This window comes from Antennarius striatus, chromosome 8 (assembly GCF_040054535.1).
Source record: "Antennarius striatus isolate MH-2024 chromosome 8, ASM4005453v1, whole genome shotgun sequence".
In the NCBI taxonomy this organism is placed as follows: Eukaryota; Metazoa; Chordata; class Actinopteri; order Lophiiformes; family Antennariidae; genus Antennarius; species Antennarius striatus.
In genome coordinates, this window is record NC_090783.1 from 10,307,765 (window position 1) to 10,324,074 (window position 16,310).

Below are 16,310 nucleotides of genomic sequence, written 5' to 3' on the forward strand. Positions count from 1 at the left end.
CATTACACCTCCCTGCTGCCCCCTCCCTCTCATGTTCTCCTTCGCTCAAGCCATAAATGTCAAAGTTGTGTCCTATTTTTAAGAAAGTGTAGATACATGATAAAATACATGAAACAAACTGTAAACTGTAAACAATGATGAAATTAAGCATTTTATTATCAAACATAAAATATTGATAAAATATACTGTACTTTTTAAAATTTTCATCATCATTGTTTAAAAAACATAACAGTATACAACATATATGTGAAATATGATCTTGCCACTATTTTTTATCAAACGTTTAAATGTCATACATTCATTCAACAAACTGGAGATCTATGGTTAATCAATGAAAACATGACAAGCTGTGCTGGATCGCCTCAGGTCAAACTGAGATCTCAAGGGTCTGAAACAGAAAGAGACAGACCGTCATCACGTCTACTGATGGTCAAGTCAAAGTCAGCTTTATTGTCAAATGTAACATATATGCATGATATACAGCAAAGATGATATTGCAGTCTTCTCTGACCCATGGTAAAGAGGCAGCACAACAGGCAGTACAACACAGGCAGGACAACACAGGCAGTACAACACAGGCAGTACAACAGGCAGTACAACAGGGAGTACAGCAAAGACAGTACATCAGACAGTACAGCGAAAAGTATGAGACGAAACACAAGGGATGGTAAACATCTCTATACACTCTAATCCCATAGGGGAAGTGACGTGTGCACAGACCCTGGGGGAGGGGGGGATAGGTAATCAGGTGCTGGGGGCAGGACAGGGCAGAGTGAGAGTAGAGTTCAGGGTTGTGGCAGGGGGCAGAGCAGGGAGGGAGTTGAGCCTTCTGACCGCCTGGTGAAAGAAACTGTCCTTGAGCCTGCTGGTTCTGGCCCGCAGACTCTGCAGTTTCCTACCTGATGGCAGCAGGCTGAAAAGGCTGTGAGATGGGTGGGTGGGATCACCTGCAATGCTGATGGCTTTGCAGGTGAGGCGGGTGTTGTAAATGTCTGTGAGGGAAGGGAGAGAGACACCAGTGGTAACAGTGATCAACTTAATCAATACTTTCTTCTTTACTTTTACAGCTGATCTAATGAGAGATCACACCATATAAACTGTCTTACTTTACAAGATTGTCAGAATTCTCGAAGGATTCTTTCAAACTGAGGAAAATGTTCAGTTTAAAGACAAACAGATTATTTCAACATTCTACATTATTTGCTTGAATGTAAGAAAATTTATTATTCAAATCTAACATAAAATAAGTTAAAAATTAAACAAAGCACTTTACTTCATGGGTTTTTATTTCTCTAATAATTTGTCTGCTTGTAGCATAATAAGGAAAATATGCAGAATGTTAAAATATTTTTCCAATTAATTGCTTGTGTAAGTTTCAGATTCTATATTTATTTATTTGTCTACAAATATAAGTCATTACCAAAATAAATTTAGCGATTGATTCTAAATAATACATAGATATTTTTCTTTGGTTTTGGTAACAATCTTAAGGAAGTTTTTTTTCTATACTTAATTAAGAATTATTATAAAATGTATTCATATTTATATTGATGATAATAATAATAATAATAATAATAGTAATAACAATAGTAATAATAATAGTAATAATAATAATAAAACACTTTACATACTGTATATAATATTATATATTCAAGTAATCATAATTAATTAAATGTGTTTCATAATTACATGTACTCTACAGCTTTCCTAGGAAAATGTTAAAATCATTGGGAAATTCTCAAGATATAGTTCCCATAAAATAATGCCTTAGCCAGGGGAAGTTTGTCAGTTTACTATCAACAAATCTTTAAGCTGTTTCTTTTTAAGAAATTAGAAAATATGAGGAACTGCTAATTGAACTATTCCCACCGCTCCATCCGGTTCCAGTAGCCCGGCGTTACCTGATACTGAACATCAGAGGAAGCTTCGACCTGTGGGCCTCTGGACTGGGACGCGCGAGCAGACAGAGGAAATGCGTCAGAACAGGAACTGGAAGTCAAACAATGATGAACAGGTTGATTTGAGAAAGAGAACAATGAATGTTCCTGAAGTCCATAAAGACAAAGCTTACTTTGGTGTGATCATGTGAGCATAAGCTGCGAAAGGAATAAGAAGCAGAGACATAAAAACGATTCAGAAACTCAGTCGCATTTTTCCTGCGATTTTGTTTGACTCTCACAGATTTCACACCTCGAGCCTCATCGAACATCTTGTACACACAGCAGGCCGCCACCACCAGCACCAGAAGAAGTACGCAGCAGAACACGATGCTGATGATCTCCACGATGGTGAAGAGGAACTCTGAGAAAGAGTAGGGGTAAGGACTGTGTGGTTTTTAATGATACCATACAAAAAGACATTCAAAGGCAACAGACACAAATTAAATGTCAATAAATTCAAGCATATTTTAAAAAACATAAAGCTATTCCTGTGAGATGTTTCACCATCTTCATCTTTTCACCTGTGCCTTGGACCAGGACGGCTGAACTCTCTACCCAGGACCCAGAGTCAATGTAGCTGTCCCTGGCCCTGCAGCGGTAATACCCAGACTCCTTTGGGCCTAGTTTAGCTAGAAAGAGGGTTTGCCTATGATCGGCTATGGCGTAATGAGACAGGACTGGTTGAATACGGGGGTCCTCGTTTATCTCAGGAGGAATGACGGTGCCGTTAAAGAGCCAGGAGACATAGGGGAATGTTCCTCTGCCCACCTGACAGCTCAGTCGGGCTGCAGCGGGGGTGGAGTCGGCTTTGTAGAGATATTCCACAGCCACCTTCACCTCCCCCCCGACTGGGACTGGAAAGAGAAACGTCATGAAAGGAGGGACTCCAAAGGTAGATACGTAGAAAGGCAGGCTCCCCTACATAAATCTGTGATGTTCATACCCACGAGCAGAGCCATGGGCTCACTCATTAGCTCCTGCATCTCGGTGTTCACCCTGCATCGAGCCATGCCCATGTCCACCCCTAGGACGATGGGGACAGGGAACCACGCCACGAGGGATTCGGCTGCTGTGACGGATCTGACTTCCTCCTCGTCTAGAGTGACAGAGAAGTTAACTGGAGGACTTCCCGTTGCTGACCAGCAGGTCACATTCCCATGGTAACTGTCTCCGTCTTTGTAGATGGAGAAGGAGATCCTTGGTTTTGAAACATAGACTGTAGAAAAGGAAGGGGAGAAGACATGTCATGGCTTTGTCGTCATGAGGCTTTGCACAATGCAGAATGAAAGCAAGGTTTGGACTATACCAATCTTGTGAAGGTGTCATAATCCCATTTCTGATGCAACAACACAAAAACTTCAAGGTGTTCTTTGTTACCAGTTAAAAATAAAGTCACTTTAAGGTAAAGGTTTTTCCTTTAGGACACAAACTAAACAAACTGGATATGAAGCGACTCTGCATCCATCTCCCTTTTCCATCAAATTTTCTCACAGCCCTTGTTTGTCTCTACCTGATTTTTGGTCATGGACCGTACCTTTGACTGTAACCTGGACCTCTGTGCTGCTGGACATCCTCTTGGTGTCCTGCACCCTGGACCAAGCCATGCAGGAATAGTAACCAGCATGCTCTGCAGTCACCTTCCTCATCACTAGCTTGTTTCCGCTGAGGTGGATGAAGGAAGGGGTTGTAGAAGTTAATTCCTCTCTGTTGAAAAACCAGGTGTAGGAAAGGTGGGTGCCCTTCACGACCTCACAGCTCAACGTGAACTGTGACCCCTCATATGCGACAGGAGGGAAGCGGTCAGAGGTCACTCTCGTGTTTGATGCTGGAACTAGAAGTTAGGGAATGATGGATGATCAGGGATGAATGATTATAAAGATGAAGGTTTCTTTTGGGGCGTATCTGCTACTCACTGACTACACTCAGATTGATGGTGTTGCTGATTCCTGTGCTCCCCCCCGCTGTCGCCTTGCAATGGTACGAGCCTCCTGATGCTCCAGAGACCCTCATGGAGAAAGGTGCCGGTTGTTTCTTTTCGACATTGGTGTCGGTGGCAATCAGGACATCACCGTCTTTTATCAGGTCATAGGTAACGGTCAAAGGGGAGTTGGGTGCGATGCATCGGAAAGCCACCCTCGAGCCGAGGTAGGCGGCGTCAGGGCCGGTCAGTACTGGGTGAAGACAGGATGATGTCTCTGAAGGAAAGAAACGAACACTGGGAGGTGGACTAATTTACCCAGGAGAACTTTTACAGAAAAAAACCAGCAGAAGAATACATCAAATTATTTTATTTTGCTTGAATCAGATAACACTCGCTCCTGGTTTCACATCACTTCTCAGCTGCAATTACAAAATACAGGAGAAAGTCTGAACAAGCGAGGCCAGATGCGAGATCTCAACACAAACCAAGCTCCACATCTCAATAAACTTACTTATCAAGATGAACAGAGTCACCACAGCTGAAAATAAACAGACTTCAGTAAGAATTTTAGACAAAATTATTTATTTTTGACATACAGTTACACCCACTCACCCAAAGTTGGCCAAAAATTCAGAGTATGTAGATTCTTCATAACAGTGTTCCGTATTTATGGTTTGTCAGTGTAGTCTGTCTGTCTGTGTGTGTGTGTGTGTGTGTGTGTGTGTGTGTGTGTGTGTGTGTGTGTGTGTGTGTGTGTGTGTGTGTGTGTGTGTGTGTGTGTGTGTGTGTGTGTGTGTGTGTGTGTGGACCTGTGCACGTTAGAGCTAGGGGTGTCACACATATGCTGCATGTAGATAACATATTAGACTTTGTTTGGTTTCATTTTATCCGTGTGTTGAAGCTTAAAAACATTCACAGTTCAACTGGATGAAGAGCAATATATATTTATTTACATATTATATTTAATTAGTAAGAAAAGTAAGATATCTAATGATGGCCTTCAAAATCAATCCCGTAAAAACGAGAGCAGAAGAAGCAGAACATTTATATGAAAGTTAAATAAAGTGATATAAATGGACAAAAGAAAGTTCATCCATATTTTATTTCCATCCCCCAACAGGATTCCGCCTGCTTGTGGTCCCAACCCAGGCTTTTGTGTAAAACTGTGGACATGGAGGCCCGTCAGCAGGATGACTTTAATCCTTCTGTGTGTGTGGTGCGTGGAGGAGTCCCTCTGGAGGCGGCATGTCGTGTCCTCCGTGATGGTTGGAGAACATGCTGCTGGTTCTTCTCTGACGTCTGACAATCGTGGCGTGCTGCTTCACCAGAAAACGCTTGTCTGAGCTACTCTGCGGGGAAAAAAGGGATAAAAATTCACAGACAATCAACATAGATAATTCTAAAAATCTTTGTTTCTGGTTGTATTTTACTGAGTTTCTGTCTGTTTCTGCTGGAATTTTGTGTCTTGATGTGTTCATCTGAATGATTAACTTTGGTAACTTCACTGTTTGTTGCATATTACTAAATAGAAATATTGAATGTAGCCACAAGAGGACACAAGCCAGTGTCTTATTGTGCCGGTCCCAAGCCCGGATAAATACAGAGGGTTGCGTCAGGAAGGGCATCCGGCGTAAAACTTTTGCCAAATCAAAGATGCGAATCAAACCTATGACTTCCATACCGGATCGGTCGAGGCCCGGGTTAACAACGACCGCCATCGGCGCTGTTGACCTACAGGGCGCCGGTGGAAATTGGATTACTGTTGGTCGAAGAAGGAGAGGAGGAAAGTGCGTTCGCACGAAGAAAGAGAAGAGGAACACCAAGAGTATAGGACTGAGAGTAGGGACGTTGAATGTTGGAACTATGACAGGAAAAGGTAGAGAGTTGGTTGACATGATGCAGAGCAGGAAGGTAGACATACTGTGTGTCCGGGAGACCAGGTGGAAAGGTAGCAAGGCTAGAAGTTTAGGAGCAGGGTTCAAGTTGTTCTATCATGGTGTAGATGGGAAGAGAAATGGAGTAGGAGTTATCTTGAAGGAGGAGTTTGTTAGGAATGTCCTGGAGGTAAAAGAGTGTCAGATAGAGTGATGAGTCTGAAGCTAGAAATAGAAGGTGTGATGTTCAATGTTGTTAGCGGGTATGCTCCACAGGTAGGATGTGAGCTGGAGGAGAAGGAGAAATTCTGGTCGGACCTTGATGAAGTGATGCAGAGCATGCCTAGAAGTGAGAGAGTTGTCATTGGAGCAGACTTCAATGGACATGTTGGTGCAGGAAACAGAGGTGATGAGGAGGTGATGGGCAGGTTTGGTATCCAGGAGAGGAACGCAGAAGGACAGATGGTAGTTGACTTTGCAAAAAGGATGGAAATGGCTGTAGTGAATACTTTCTTCCAGAAGAGGCAGGAACATAGAGTGACCTATAAGAGTGGCGGTAGGAGCACACAGGTAGACTACATCTTGTGTAGACGGTGTAACCTGAAAGAGATCAGTGACTGCAAAGTAGTGGTAGGTGAGAGTGTAGCCAAACAGCATAGGATGGTGGTGTGTAGGATGACTCTGGTGGTGAGGAAGATGAAGAGGGCAAAGGCAGAGCAGAAGACGAAAAGGTGGAAGCTGAAAAAGGAAGAGTGTTGCATGACTTTTAGGAAGGAGTTAAGACAGGCTCTGGGTGGTCAGGAGGTGCTTCCAGATGACTGGACAACTACAGCTAATGTGATCAGGGAGACAGGTAGGAGAGTACTTGGTGTGTCATCTGGAAGGAAAGTAGATAAGGAGACTTGGTGGTGGAATGAGGAGGTACAGGAGTGTATACAGAGAAAGAGGTTAGCCAAGAGGAAGTGGAACACTGAGAGGACTGAGGAGAGTAGACAGGAGTACAGGGAGATGCAGCGTAAGGTGAAGGTAGAGGTAGCAAAGGCCAAACAAGAAGCTTATGATGACTTGTATGCTAGGTTGGACAGTAAGGAGGGAGAGACTGATCTATACCGGTTGGCAAGACAGAGAGATAGAGATGGGAAGGACGTGCAGCAGGTTAGGGTGATTAAGGATAGGGATGGAAGTCTATTGACAGGTGCCAGTAGTGTGATGGGAAGATGGAAAGAGTACTTTGAAGAGTTGATGAACGTGGAAAATGAGAGGGAACAAAGACTAGAAGAGGTGACTGTTGTGGACCAGGATGTAGCAAAGATTAGTCAGGATGAAGTGAGGAGGGCATTGAAGAGGATGAAGAGTGGAAAGGCAGTCGGTCCTGATGATATACCTGTAGAGGTATGGAAGTGTCTAGGAGAGGTGGCGGTAGAGTTTCTGACTGGGTTGTTCAACAGGATCTTAGATAGTGAGAAGATGCCTGAGGAATGGAGAAGAAGTGTGCTGGTGCCCATTTTTAAGAACAAGGGAGATGTGCAGAGTTGTGGCAACTACAGAGGAATAAAGCTGACGAGCCATACAATGAAGTTATGGGAGAGAGTAGTGGAAGCTAGACTAAGGGCAGAAGTGAACATTTGTGAGCAGCAGTATGGTTTCATGCCAAAAAAGAGTACTACAGATGCAGTATTTGCTTTGAGGATGTTGATAGAGAAGTACAGAGAAGGCCAGAGGGAGCTGCATTGTGTTTTTGTAGATCTGGAGAAAGCTTATGACAGGGTGCCCAGAGAGGAACTGTGGTATTGTATGAGAAAGTCTGGAGTGGCAGAGAAGTATGTTAGAACGGTGCAGGACATGTATGAAGACTGTAAGACAGTGGTGAGGTGTGCTGTAGGTGTGACAGAGGAGTTCAAGGTGGAGGTGGGACTGCATCAGGGATCAGCTCTGAGCCCCTTCTTGTTTGCCATGGTGATGGACAGGCTGACAGACTAGGTTAGACAGGAATCTCCATGGACTATGATGTTTGCAGATGACATTGTGATCTGTAGTGAGAGCAGGGAACAGGTGGAGGAGAAGCTAGAGAAGTGGAGGTTTGTCCTGGAAAGGAGAGGAATGAAGGTTAGACGCAGTAAGACAGAGTACATGTGTGTGAATGAGAGGGACCCAAGTGGAAGAGTGAGGTTAGAGGGAGAAGAGATCAAGAAGGTGGAAGATTTTAAGTACTTAGGCTCAACAGTCCAGAGCAATGGAGAGTGTGGAAAAGAGATGAAGAAGCGTGTCCAGGCAGGATGGAACGGGTGGAGGAAAGTGTCAGGTGTGATGTGTGATAGAAGAGTTTCAGCTAAAATGAAGGGAAAGGTGTACAAAACTGTGGTGAGACCAGCGATGTTGTTTGGTCTAGAGACAGTGTCACTGAAGAAAAGACAGGAGACAGAGCTGGAGGTAGCAGAGATCAAGATGCTGAGGTTCTCTCTGGGAGTGACCAGGAAGGATAGGATCATGAATGAGTATATCAGAGGGACAGCACATGTTAGAGGTTTTGGAGATAAAGTCAGAGAGGCCAGACTGAGATGGTTTGGACATGTCCAGAGGAGAGATAGTGAATATATTGGTAGAAGGATGCTGAGTTTTGAACTGCCAGGCAGGAGGCCTAGAGGAAGACCAAAGAGGAGGTTTATGGATGTAATGAGGGAAGACATGAAGGTAGTTGGTGTGAGAGAAGAGGATTCAAAGGACAGGGCTGGATGGAGGAAATTGATTCGCTGTGGCGACCCCTGAAGGGAAAAGCCGAAAGGAAAAGAAGAAGAAGACTAAATAGAAATATTGAATAACAGAAATTCACAGACAGGAGCACATTTCACTATTATCCCCAGGACGAACTATTCACTGACAACTAACAAATCAAAAAGACGTAACTTTATTTCTGTACCTTCTCTTACGTGACTAATTTGGATATACATAAGAGATGTGATGGCAGGCGTCTTACCATAATTAGCATATCTTTCAGTCTCTCGATGGCCTTTTGATTGGCTCGACGTTGTGACACATAAGACGTCAAGATTATACTGAAACAAAACCAGCAGATGAGATGAAAGTCTGGCTTATTTATGCTAAAATAATCATGTTTATGCATACTTACACCTCAGCTAACACCAGAGGTAAGGCGAAGGCCTTTGATGTCAGGTAGCAAAGAATGTTTTGCACTGGGCCTGGAAGGCTGGCGACACACACTCCTGTCACATTAAACACAGTTTGTCCATTTGCAAATGGTCCACAGGAGGAGCTAGAAAGCAAGAAGGAGCAACACAAAATAATAACATAAATAGGATCACATTTTAAATTGTTAAATGTCAAGGGAAGCGAAAGTAAAGTAAAAAAAAGAGTACATATTCATTTCTGATATGAGTTCTTGCCAGTAGATGTTAAAGCCCAGTGCGATTTTTGCCACCAGGAGACCGAGCAGCAACATGAAGTGGAATAAAACGGAGGAACTGGAAGCTCGAAACATCCTCTGCTCGGCTACACAGCACCGCAGCAACGTGAACTGAAGCAACAGCAGCGACAGAAATGATGAAAAATGTTCAAATACACTGGATGGTCACTAGAACCATGTGAAGAGAAACAAAGAGACACCATGAAAATCATTTCAAGACAAAAAAAGTTTTTAAAGAATGTGACACGTATTACCGTGGAGAATCCAAAGGAAGAGGGCTTCCTGTTTCACTTTAGTGTGTTTCAGGCAGGAGACAGTTAGCTTAGCTTAGAATAAAGATTATAAACGGGGTAAACAGCAAGGTTCATAGACAATGAAATCTAACAGATAACACCTCTAAAGCTGAATTATTAACATGTTAAGAGCAATAAATGTGTCCATAAAAACAGAACGTAGATGTACCTGGCAGCGTACAGCACATTAATTATGAGGGTGATTTCATGGACTTATTTTAGGCTTTGCTTGGATCAAGCAAATATAATAAAACATGTTTAAGTAGATTTATTTTCCTGTGGACCGTCCGACAAGCTGTTGCTCCAATGTTGCCATTCTTTGTGCTCAGCTAAGCTAACTGGCTACTGGATGATGTTTTATAATTTTCCTATAGGCAAAACAGTGGTACTAATATTTTGTTTGCTCTCTAAACAAGAAAGCAAATAAAAAATTGTTCAAAACTGTCCCTTTAAAAATATATTAACTTAAAGAAATCAACATAAAATGAGAATAGAAGCCTTCAGTTGAATGTCTGACATTCGTTTGAATGCCTTTCTGATTAACTTTAACCATCTTAATTTTCCTTCGGGGATTAATACAGTGAATAAAATTTTTTTTTAAATCCTCTGCCATTCAATAGTTCTGCTATTCAATTTATTACTTGTTGTGCTGTTGCTTTGGTGCATCTTTATTCTTCCTAATATGTTGTTTCTGCTTATTTCATGATACAAATGCCTTTGTTAGATTGATTTTATTCATTGAAGCAGCTTTATTGTTTATTTATAGGTACTGCATTGGATTCAAACCCTAAAAGACACAATCCTGGGACCAGCAGATGGTCGTCCAGGTCACCTTTTTGATATAGAAGGTGGCCGTCAGCGTGACAGTTCCTATCAATGGCAGCAGGGGACAGTAGTAGACTCCCGCCCAGGACACAGTCTGACTGTACACCAGATCCAAGACGTTGAATGGGATCAGGAAACGCTGCTTCCCTGACAACCGAGCCAGTAAGGACGAGGGGTACCTCTCCTGCATCAACCTGTCAGACAAAGAGAAAGAAGTAATGAGTAAAACTGAGCTTTAACCTGTTAGATCAAACTGCAAACACATTTATCCTTCCATTAAAACCACAATGTTGGCAGAAAACCGACTTTCTCGGGTAGCTGAAGAGGAAGGCGCTGCAGAAAGAGGCCAGGAAGTTGAAGATGCATAGCTTATACATCTCTCGACCAAACATGTTCTCCCAGCACTGAAAAAGTTGAAATGAAAACCACTGTTAGCTCATTCTGCACCACCATCAAAACAGAACTAGCTCAAGCTCAACTCACTTGGTTGTGTTGTTTTCTTTTAAAAATGAAATACAAGAAGATTCCCAGTGAAGAAAGCTTCAAGAAGATGCTCCTGAAGACAAACCAGAATAAATCCATGCAGGCATGAAAGTGTTGTGCAGCAGGTCATCCTGTGTTTCACTCTGCCTTACCTCACAAGCGTCGCATTCACCTGCGTGGTTAAAGAGTAGTCTTCAATAGAGGAGATTTTGCAGAACATGTGAGGGAGGAAGAGGTTGACAAAACTGATGGTGATGGGAGGAAGATACTGCAGGACCAGACTGACACACCAATAGTGCTCACTCTGAGAAGCAAAGTTTGAAGAGTCTCAAATGAAAACCTATTCACTGACTCTGCAGCAGAACCAGATTATCAACATGAAGGCCTTACCTCATTCTGTGATGCCTGTATGGAGAAGTAGATAAGGTAGAACGCTCCAGCCAGCAGAGACAGAACAAAGAGATTGAGGATGAACCGGAGCAGGTAGAGACGGATCCTCTGACGCAAAGTCCTCTGAGCCTCACGTAGGGAGAAGCTCTGCTCCTCCAGAAACAGCTGAGGACCAGCAAGGTCACATGATCATCCATTTATCACCCATATAATACACTCTTACTGTGTGTGAGGTCACGTTTCCCAGAAGGAATTAAGAATGCCAGAGTAAAAATGTAAACACGGTGTATGACTGATATCTCAGGGAGATTATGATTCATAAATTGAATTCATCCTGGAACAAACTGAATTTCTTCATTTAGCATTTAGCAATTTTGCCTCCTTTGGCCTTTCCAAAGTTCTTGAGCTTGATCCAGAAGAAAACCACCATATTATGTTGTTCTTGAAAATCTATCAAACGATCAATACATTTTCATGACCAAGCAGTTATACTATTAGACCTTTGTTGTCTTGCTCGCAGCTACTATATGTGTGTGCACTGACTTTCAGATCATTTCTGATGAAGCTGTGTTTGAGAGTAGCAGAAGAAGGATCCTGGATGTTGAAATCCCATCCACAGAAGATCTTGTAGCTCACATTCATTTTGTGGTGTTTCCCCAGGATCCAGGTGTGTTTGTAGCCAACCATGGTTCTGTAGGAGCAACAGACGGGAGGGTTTACTACGAAGGTAAAGGGCTGTTGTTCCTGCAGCTGCATCCAAACTGACCTGCGAACCGCCATGATGAGACTGAGAAAGAAGATGATGAGTATTCCAGCCAGGTAGAGCAGGGGTGTGTTCAAGCACAACATATCCACACAACCAGGAGTGTAAAAACCAAAGAAGACTGGAGAACGATCCAGGTAGCCCTGCAGAAAAGAGGAGAAACTTTAGATTATATTGATATACATGTAGAAAACACACAACAAACACGTCTTACCGATCCCAGGAAGAAATCCAGAACGGAGTCATTGGCTCCAAACCTGAGAGATTCTGAAAAATGACAGAAAACATTATGACAGCACTTCTGCGGGAGTCTCCTTTACAGCAAGGGTCGTCATTACAGCTCACTCACCACTGCTGTTGCTCCTGCCATAAATTATTGTCGGCACCAGGATGAAATTTAAGATAATGACACAATGAAGAAGGTTCAAGTACACCAGGTATCTGAGGAAACCAAAGTAGGCCTTCACCCCAACGCCAAACCTGCCTGGAAGAGTTCAGAGACGTTTGGATTGTGAGACATGTTGACAGAAGGACAAATAAACCAACAAAACACTTATAATACACCCAACACTTTTCCTACCTTCAATGACGTGGAGAGTGTGTTGCCATAGCAACAGGCCTGACAGTGCATTACCAATTTGTGCACAAATCCTCTTCCTGTTGACACTCTGGCTCAACCTCCAGGACTCCCAAAACCCAGTACAGGTGATCTGAATCATCCTCCTGTTTCTAATTCACAGAAATATGATTATTAATGAACACATTTCCATTTTGACCTTTTTAATCCTAACCCAAAAGTTTGTAAATACCACTGACACAATATCCAATAAGAGAACATGGGGTGAAGGTGAGGCAACATTTCTCTCCAGGTGTGTGTATTTTTTAGATCCTCTCTTAAAGTCACAAAAATATGTGATTTGCCTGTCTTTGCAAATTTATTTGACAATAAAGTTGACTATAACTATGACTATGAAATTTTAATAACAAAAAACTTAAAAAAAGAAAAAAAAAAGAAAAGACCAGCATTGACAAGGTTGTGTTCTATTAGTTTTTGCAGGCAGTGATTGCTTATTAGACAACATAAAAATTTCAGGTCCATAAAAAGTGCTCATATTTAATTATGTGTAAGGGAACATCACGTTTGGTTGTACCTGGTCCTGAGTTACAGTCATACACATGTAAACCTGGTCTTAAAATCAGATGAAACTTAATTTTATTAGGAATCCAGCTATATATGTATATATAAAAAGAAATTATAATAGCAGGGCAGTTAATTGCAAAGATCATGTTTCAATCAGATGTTGAGATAGAGTAGGTGACAGCATGGATGATGTCCGTGCAAAGAGACTTAGGCCCCGTCCATATGATGATGGATTTTTTTGAAAACGCAACTTTTTGAAAACACATCGAAAACGATTCGCGTCCACACAACAGCGTTTTCAAATAAATCTCCGTCCACACGTAAACGCACCAGTGCGTTTTCGAAGACGGCTATAAGCATGCCAAACCATGTGGTGGCAGTATTGAGTCAAAATTTCATCCAATAGGAATCCTCTGTGTTTTGTTGTCACAACACATGGACGTCACAGACGTTTCGTCGCAGGCAAGACGTCAACGTTTTTAAAAAGTTGCTGATACACCATCCACACGACAATGCAGACCTAGCGTTTTAAAAAAAATCCACCTTAGCCAACGTTTTCAAAAAGTTGCGTTCTTGTTCCGGATATCTGCGTTGTCGTGTGGACGGAAGGCATAAACGCAACAAAAAAGTTGCGTTTTCAAAAAGTTCCGGCATCGTGTGGACGGGGCCTTAAAGAATTGGTGTGCTCCCACCTGGCGTCCCTCTTCCCTTGAATACACATGACCAAACTCCTGAGCGGCTGAGTTGATGCTTTATTTCTGTGTCCTCTGGACGCATCGCTACGCCTAATGTTGTCCCTGTGCTCCGGGCCACCTTGGTAGACTTCAGAATCTTCCCAGAAATGCTGAGACTTCTGCTCGGGCCGACTGGCCTGGATGCTGGGCAGCTGGTCAAATATCTCTGTCTGATAGTACTCACAGGAATCAAATGACAGGGAGGAGTGGCTGCTCTCATCTGTGGTAAGAATCGAGCACAAAAGGAATGTTAATTATAGACAGGCCTGTGCTCGGTGCACCAAACAGTAAAAAAAGCCTAAGGTTGCATCTTCACATAGTGCAAAATCAAAGACACCACGTTTCCTTCATCCTCTTCGTGTTTTTCTCTTACCTCTTTAAACTGTCTCTAAGACAATGTTTGTGGGCACATCAGAAGCAAATTATTTAAATATACTGTATGTCATGCAGTTTAAACCAGCAGAGTGTTTTGTGTGTTGTTTTGGATGAAGGTGGACCTGCGTGAGACAAGAACCACAAATCCTGCTCACAAAAGGTAGTTTATATATATAGTAAACGTATTGCTCAGTGTCATCCTAAATGGTTTCACACATTCCTCAAGGGCAGACAGTATTTAATAAACGAGATGCCACTTCTATCATACACATGGATTGAAAATGCAAAGCCATACTTGTGCTCTTTTTCTACTACCTGACGGGAGTCTCAAGAAGTTGACATCGTTGTGTTCCTCCATGTTTTTCTTCCTGCACATCAATCTTCTCAATCCAAGGCAGAAAACATCACTTTCAGTTCTGACATAAGTTGCTTCTACGATCTACATCAAAATATGTTGCTTCTCACATCAAATCACCTTCACATTGAAGATTTCTTAGCAACCGATCCGGAGGTCATTGTTGGTGCAGAACTTTTTCTGGCAGGTTGTGTAGATGAACATTCAGCTCAAAGACTGTGACCAAATGTAACAGCTCACAGGAAATCACATGACAGGATGCAGAAATAGCTAAAAGTGTCACAAATAATTTCACAACATGACAACGAACGCCCTCACACACACTCCGGAATAAAATGAGGACAATACACTGAAGGCAACAATCAGTAAACCAAGGTCCAGGTTTGAATTTAGGCTGCCGCAGATCAGCAGTACAGAAAATGTAGACAGTGGTTATTGTTTGATGTTTTTAGATTTACAATTATAATTTTATTTTTATTCTTCGGGGTACTCTGTAATCATTAATAATAAAATTTGATCTGTTTTATCATCTCTGTAGTCCAGGAAGTATAAATGCTGAACGAATATTTAGGTTGAAATCAAACTGTAAATTTGAGCACTGAATTAATTTGTCCAAGAAGCAGCTTAAGGTGTGTTAAGCAGCATCACAGCGAGGAGTGCAAATTCTACTGAAACTAATTTGAATAGTTAGGTCCGTAATCATCATCTGACCTTTTTGCTGAGTACATAAGAGTTGTTTATATAAATGTCCTTCCAGGGATTCATCATTTTTTGTGATTTATGAGATCGCATACAGCAGGAAGGTTCTTACCTCTCACTTGCTCCATCAGAAAAACATTTCCCAATTGCTGTCTGGACATGATTACCTGTAGTTTCAGTTCCACTGAGACTCTCAAAATATACAGCAACATAAAACTAATACAGCTTTACAATCAATTTCCTGTATTAGGATTAAACTAAATATATTCGATTCACAAGAACATATGACCACATTAGGTTTTACTTCAAATATAAAAAATAATGTATGATACCTGAAAGGAACAATTATAACAGATGTAAGGGTGTTATATAGGTTTTGCTCATGTGATTGCTTGGTTTTAAAAAGAATAGAATAAAAATTGTACTGATCAGTTCCAGGATTCTGACCGGTGCGGGGAAATTAAATTCATCCGTCGTTATATCTGCCACTGGACTGTTTTTGTTGGTGGGTTATAATGAAACTTGGTGGAGGGGACACATATGTGAACATTTTAAGATTGTCCACACGAGTAGCAGAAAGTGAGTCATTTAGTTGGCTTTATGGAAGTTTACACCACTTGTTGTGACGAGCAGTGATGTAAAATCAATTTGTAAGCTGAGACAGGAAAGATATTACCTGCTGAAGGTGTGGTCAAATAAACCCTCAAGAAGATCAACTGGGGGTAAAGGCCATTATGTACTCATACAGGCAGCAAGTATAGTTTACGTTACCTGTTTACATTTCACGTGTTTCTTTGTAAATAAATGGTTACTCTAATCCGCTTCCAGTTAAGTGCTTTCATCTCTTATTTTAACCACTTGTGTAACCACGTCAACGTGAGATAAAGAAAACACTGACGTTGTCTAAGTTTAGTTTCAGACTTCTTCGAGCATTGTTGTACGAGACAAACACCGGTAGAGGGATTTTAAGCCCGATGTAGTTTAACCCAAAAAGTACAACTCTGCGGGGAACATAATTAGTTTACACCATCACAAATATAGAGTTATACCGGTGAGTAGGCGGAGCACTGGTGAAAAAGCTTTATATTCATACGTT

At 41.9% G+C, this 16,310-nt stretch overlaps 2 protein-coding genes across 9 annotated transcripts; both read right to left on the minus strand.

Annotated features, from left to right (window-relative positions):
• Nucleotides 1-138: 138 nt before the first annotated feature.
• LOC137599726 (Fc receptor-like protein 5) lies at nt 139-4,665 on the minus strand. 4 transcript variants are annotated; one of them, XM_068320804.1, is made up of 11 exons: nt 4,474-4,665; nt 4,373-4,399; nt 3,854-4,135; nt 3,475-3,771; nt 2,884-3,156; nt 2,462-2,794; nt 2,191-2,301; nt 2,072-2,096; nt 1,902-1,989; nt 948-992; nt 139-388 (listed from the first exon to the last, which is right to left on the minus strand). In XM_068320804.1, the coding sequence occupies exons 1-11, from the start codon at nt 4,511-4,513 to the stop codon at nt 368-370; spliced, it is 1,542 nt and encodes a 513-aa protein (XP_068176905.1). In that variant the 5' UTR covers nt 4,514-4,665; the 3' UTR covers nt 139-367. The 4 variants fall into 4 exon arrangements, with proteins under 4 accessions (XP_068176905.1, XP_068176904.1, XP_068176902.1 ...); XM_068320803.1 differs by having other exon boundaries at nt 900-992; XM_068320801.1 differs by having other exon boundaries at nt 139-992.
• A 138-nt stretch (nt 4,666-4,803) lies between these two features.
• On the minus strand, nt 4,804-14,766 carry tmc8 (transmembrane channel-like 8). 5 transcript variants are annotated; one of them, XM_068320795.1, is made up of 17 exons: nt 14,636-14,766; nt 14,476-14,540; nt 13,744-14,005; nt 12,491-12,639; nt 12,260-12,394; nt 12,125-12,177; nt 11,914-12,053; nt 11,691-11,838; nt 11,148-11,312; nt 10,910-11,061; nt 10,758-10,830; nt 10,581-10,678; nt 10,282-10,468; nt 9,110-9,267; nt 8,863-9,006; nt 8,710-8,788; nt 4,811-5,205 (listed from the first exon to the last, which is right to left on the minus strand). In XM_068320795.1, the coding sequence occupies exons 2-17, from the start codon at nt 14,534-14,536 to the stop codon at nt 5,044-5,046; spliced, it is 2,166 nt and encodes a 721-aa protein (XP_068176896.1). In that variant the 5' UTR covers nt 14,537-14,540; nt 14,636-14,766; the 3' UTR covers nt 4,811-5,043. The 5 variants fall into 5 exon arrangements, with proteins under 5 accessions (XP_068176899.1, XP_068176896.1, XP_068176901.1 ...); XM_068320800.1 differs by having other exon boundaries at nt 4,817-5,205; nt 14,456-14,540; XM_068320798.1 differs by having other exon boundaries at nt 4,804-5,205; nt 9,137-9,267; nt 14,476-14,763.
• Nucleotides 14,767-16,310: the final 1,544 nt, after the last annotated feature.

What these genes read in the sequence shown, in the direction of transcription:
- LOC137599726 (XM_068320801.1), bottom strand. Translation starts at nt 4,513, where the DNA reads ATGAAGAATCTACATACTCTGAATTTTTGGCCAACTTTGG. An exon ending in GACTCTGTTCATCTTGATAA is followed by an intron (nt 4,136 to 4,372) that starts GTAAGTTTATTG and finishes TCTTTCCTTCAG; the next exon opens with AGACATCATCCTGTCTTCAC. An exon ending in GGTCCAGGTTACAGTCAAAG is followed by an intron (nt 3,157 to 3,474) that starts GTACGGTCCATG and finishes CCTTTTCTACAG; the next exon opens with TCTATGTTTCAAAACCAAGG.
- tmc8 (XM_068320795.1), bottom strand. Translation starts at nt 14,536, where the DNA reads ATGTGCAGGAAGAAAAACATGGAGGAACACAACGATGTCAACTTCTTG. An exon ending in CAAGGGAAGAGGGACGCCAG is followed by an intron (nt 12,640 to 13,743) that starts GTGGGAGCACAC and finishes TCTGTGAATTAG; the next exon opens with AAACAGGAGGATGATTCAGA. An exon ending in AAAGAAAACAACACAACCAA is followed by an intron (nt 10,679 to 10,757) that starts GTGAGTTGAGCT and finishes CAACTTTTTCAG; the next exon opens with TGCTGGGAGAACATGTTTGG.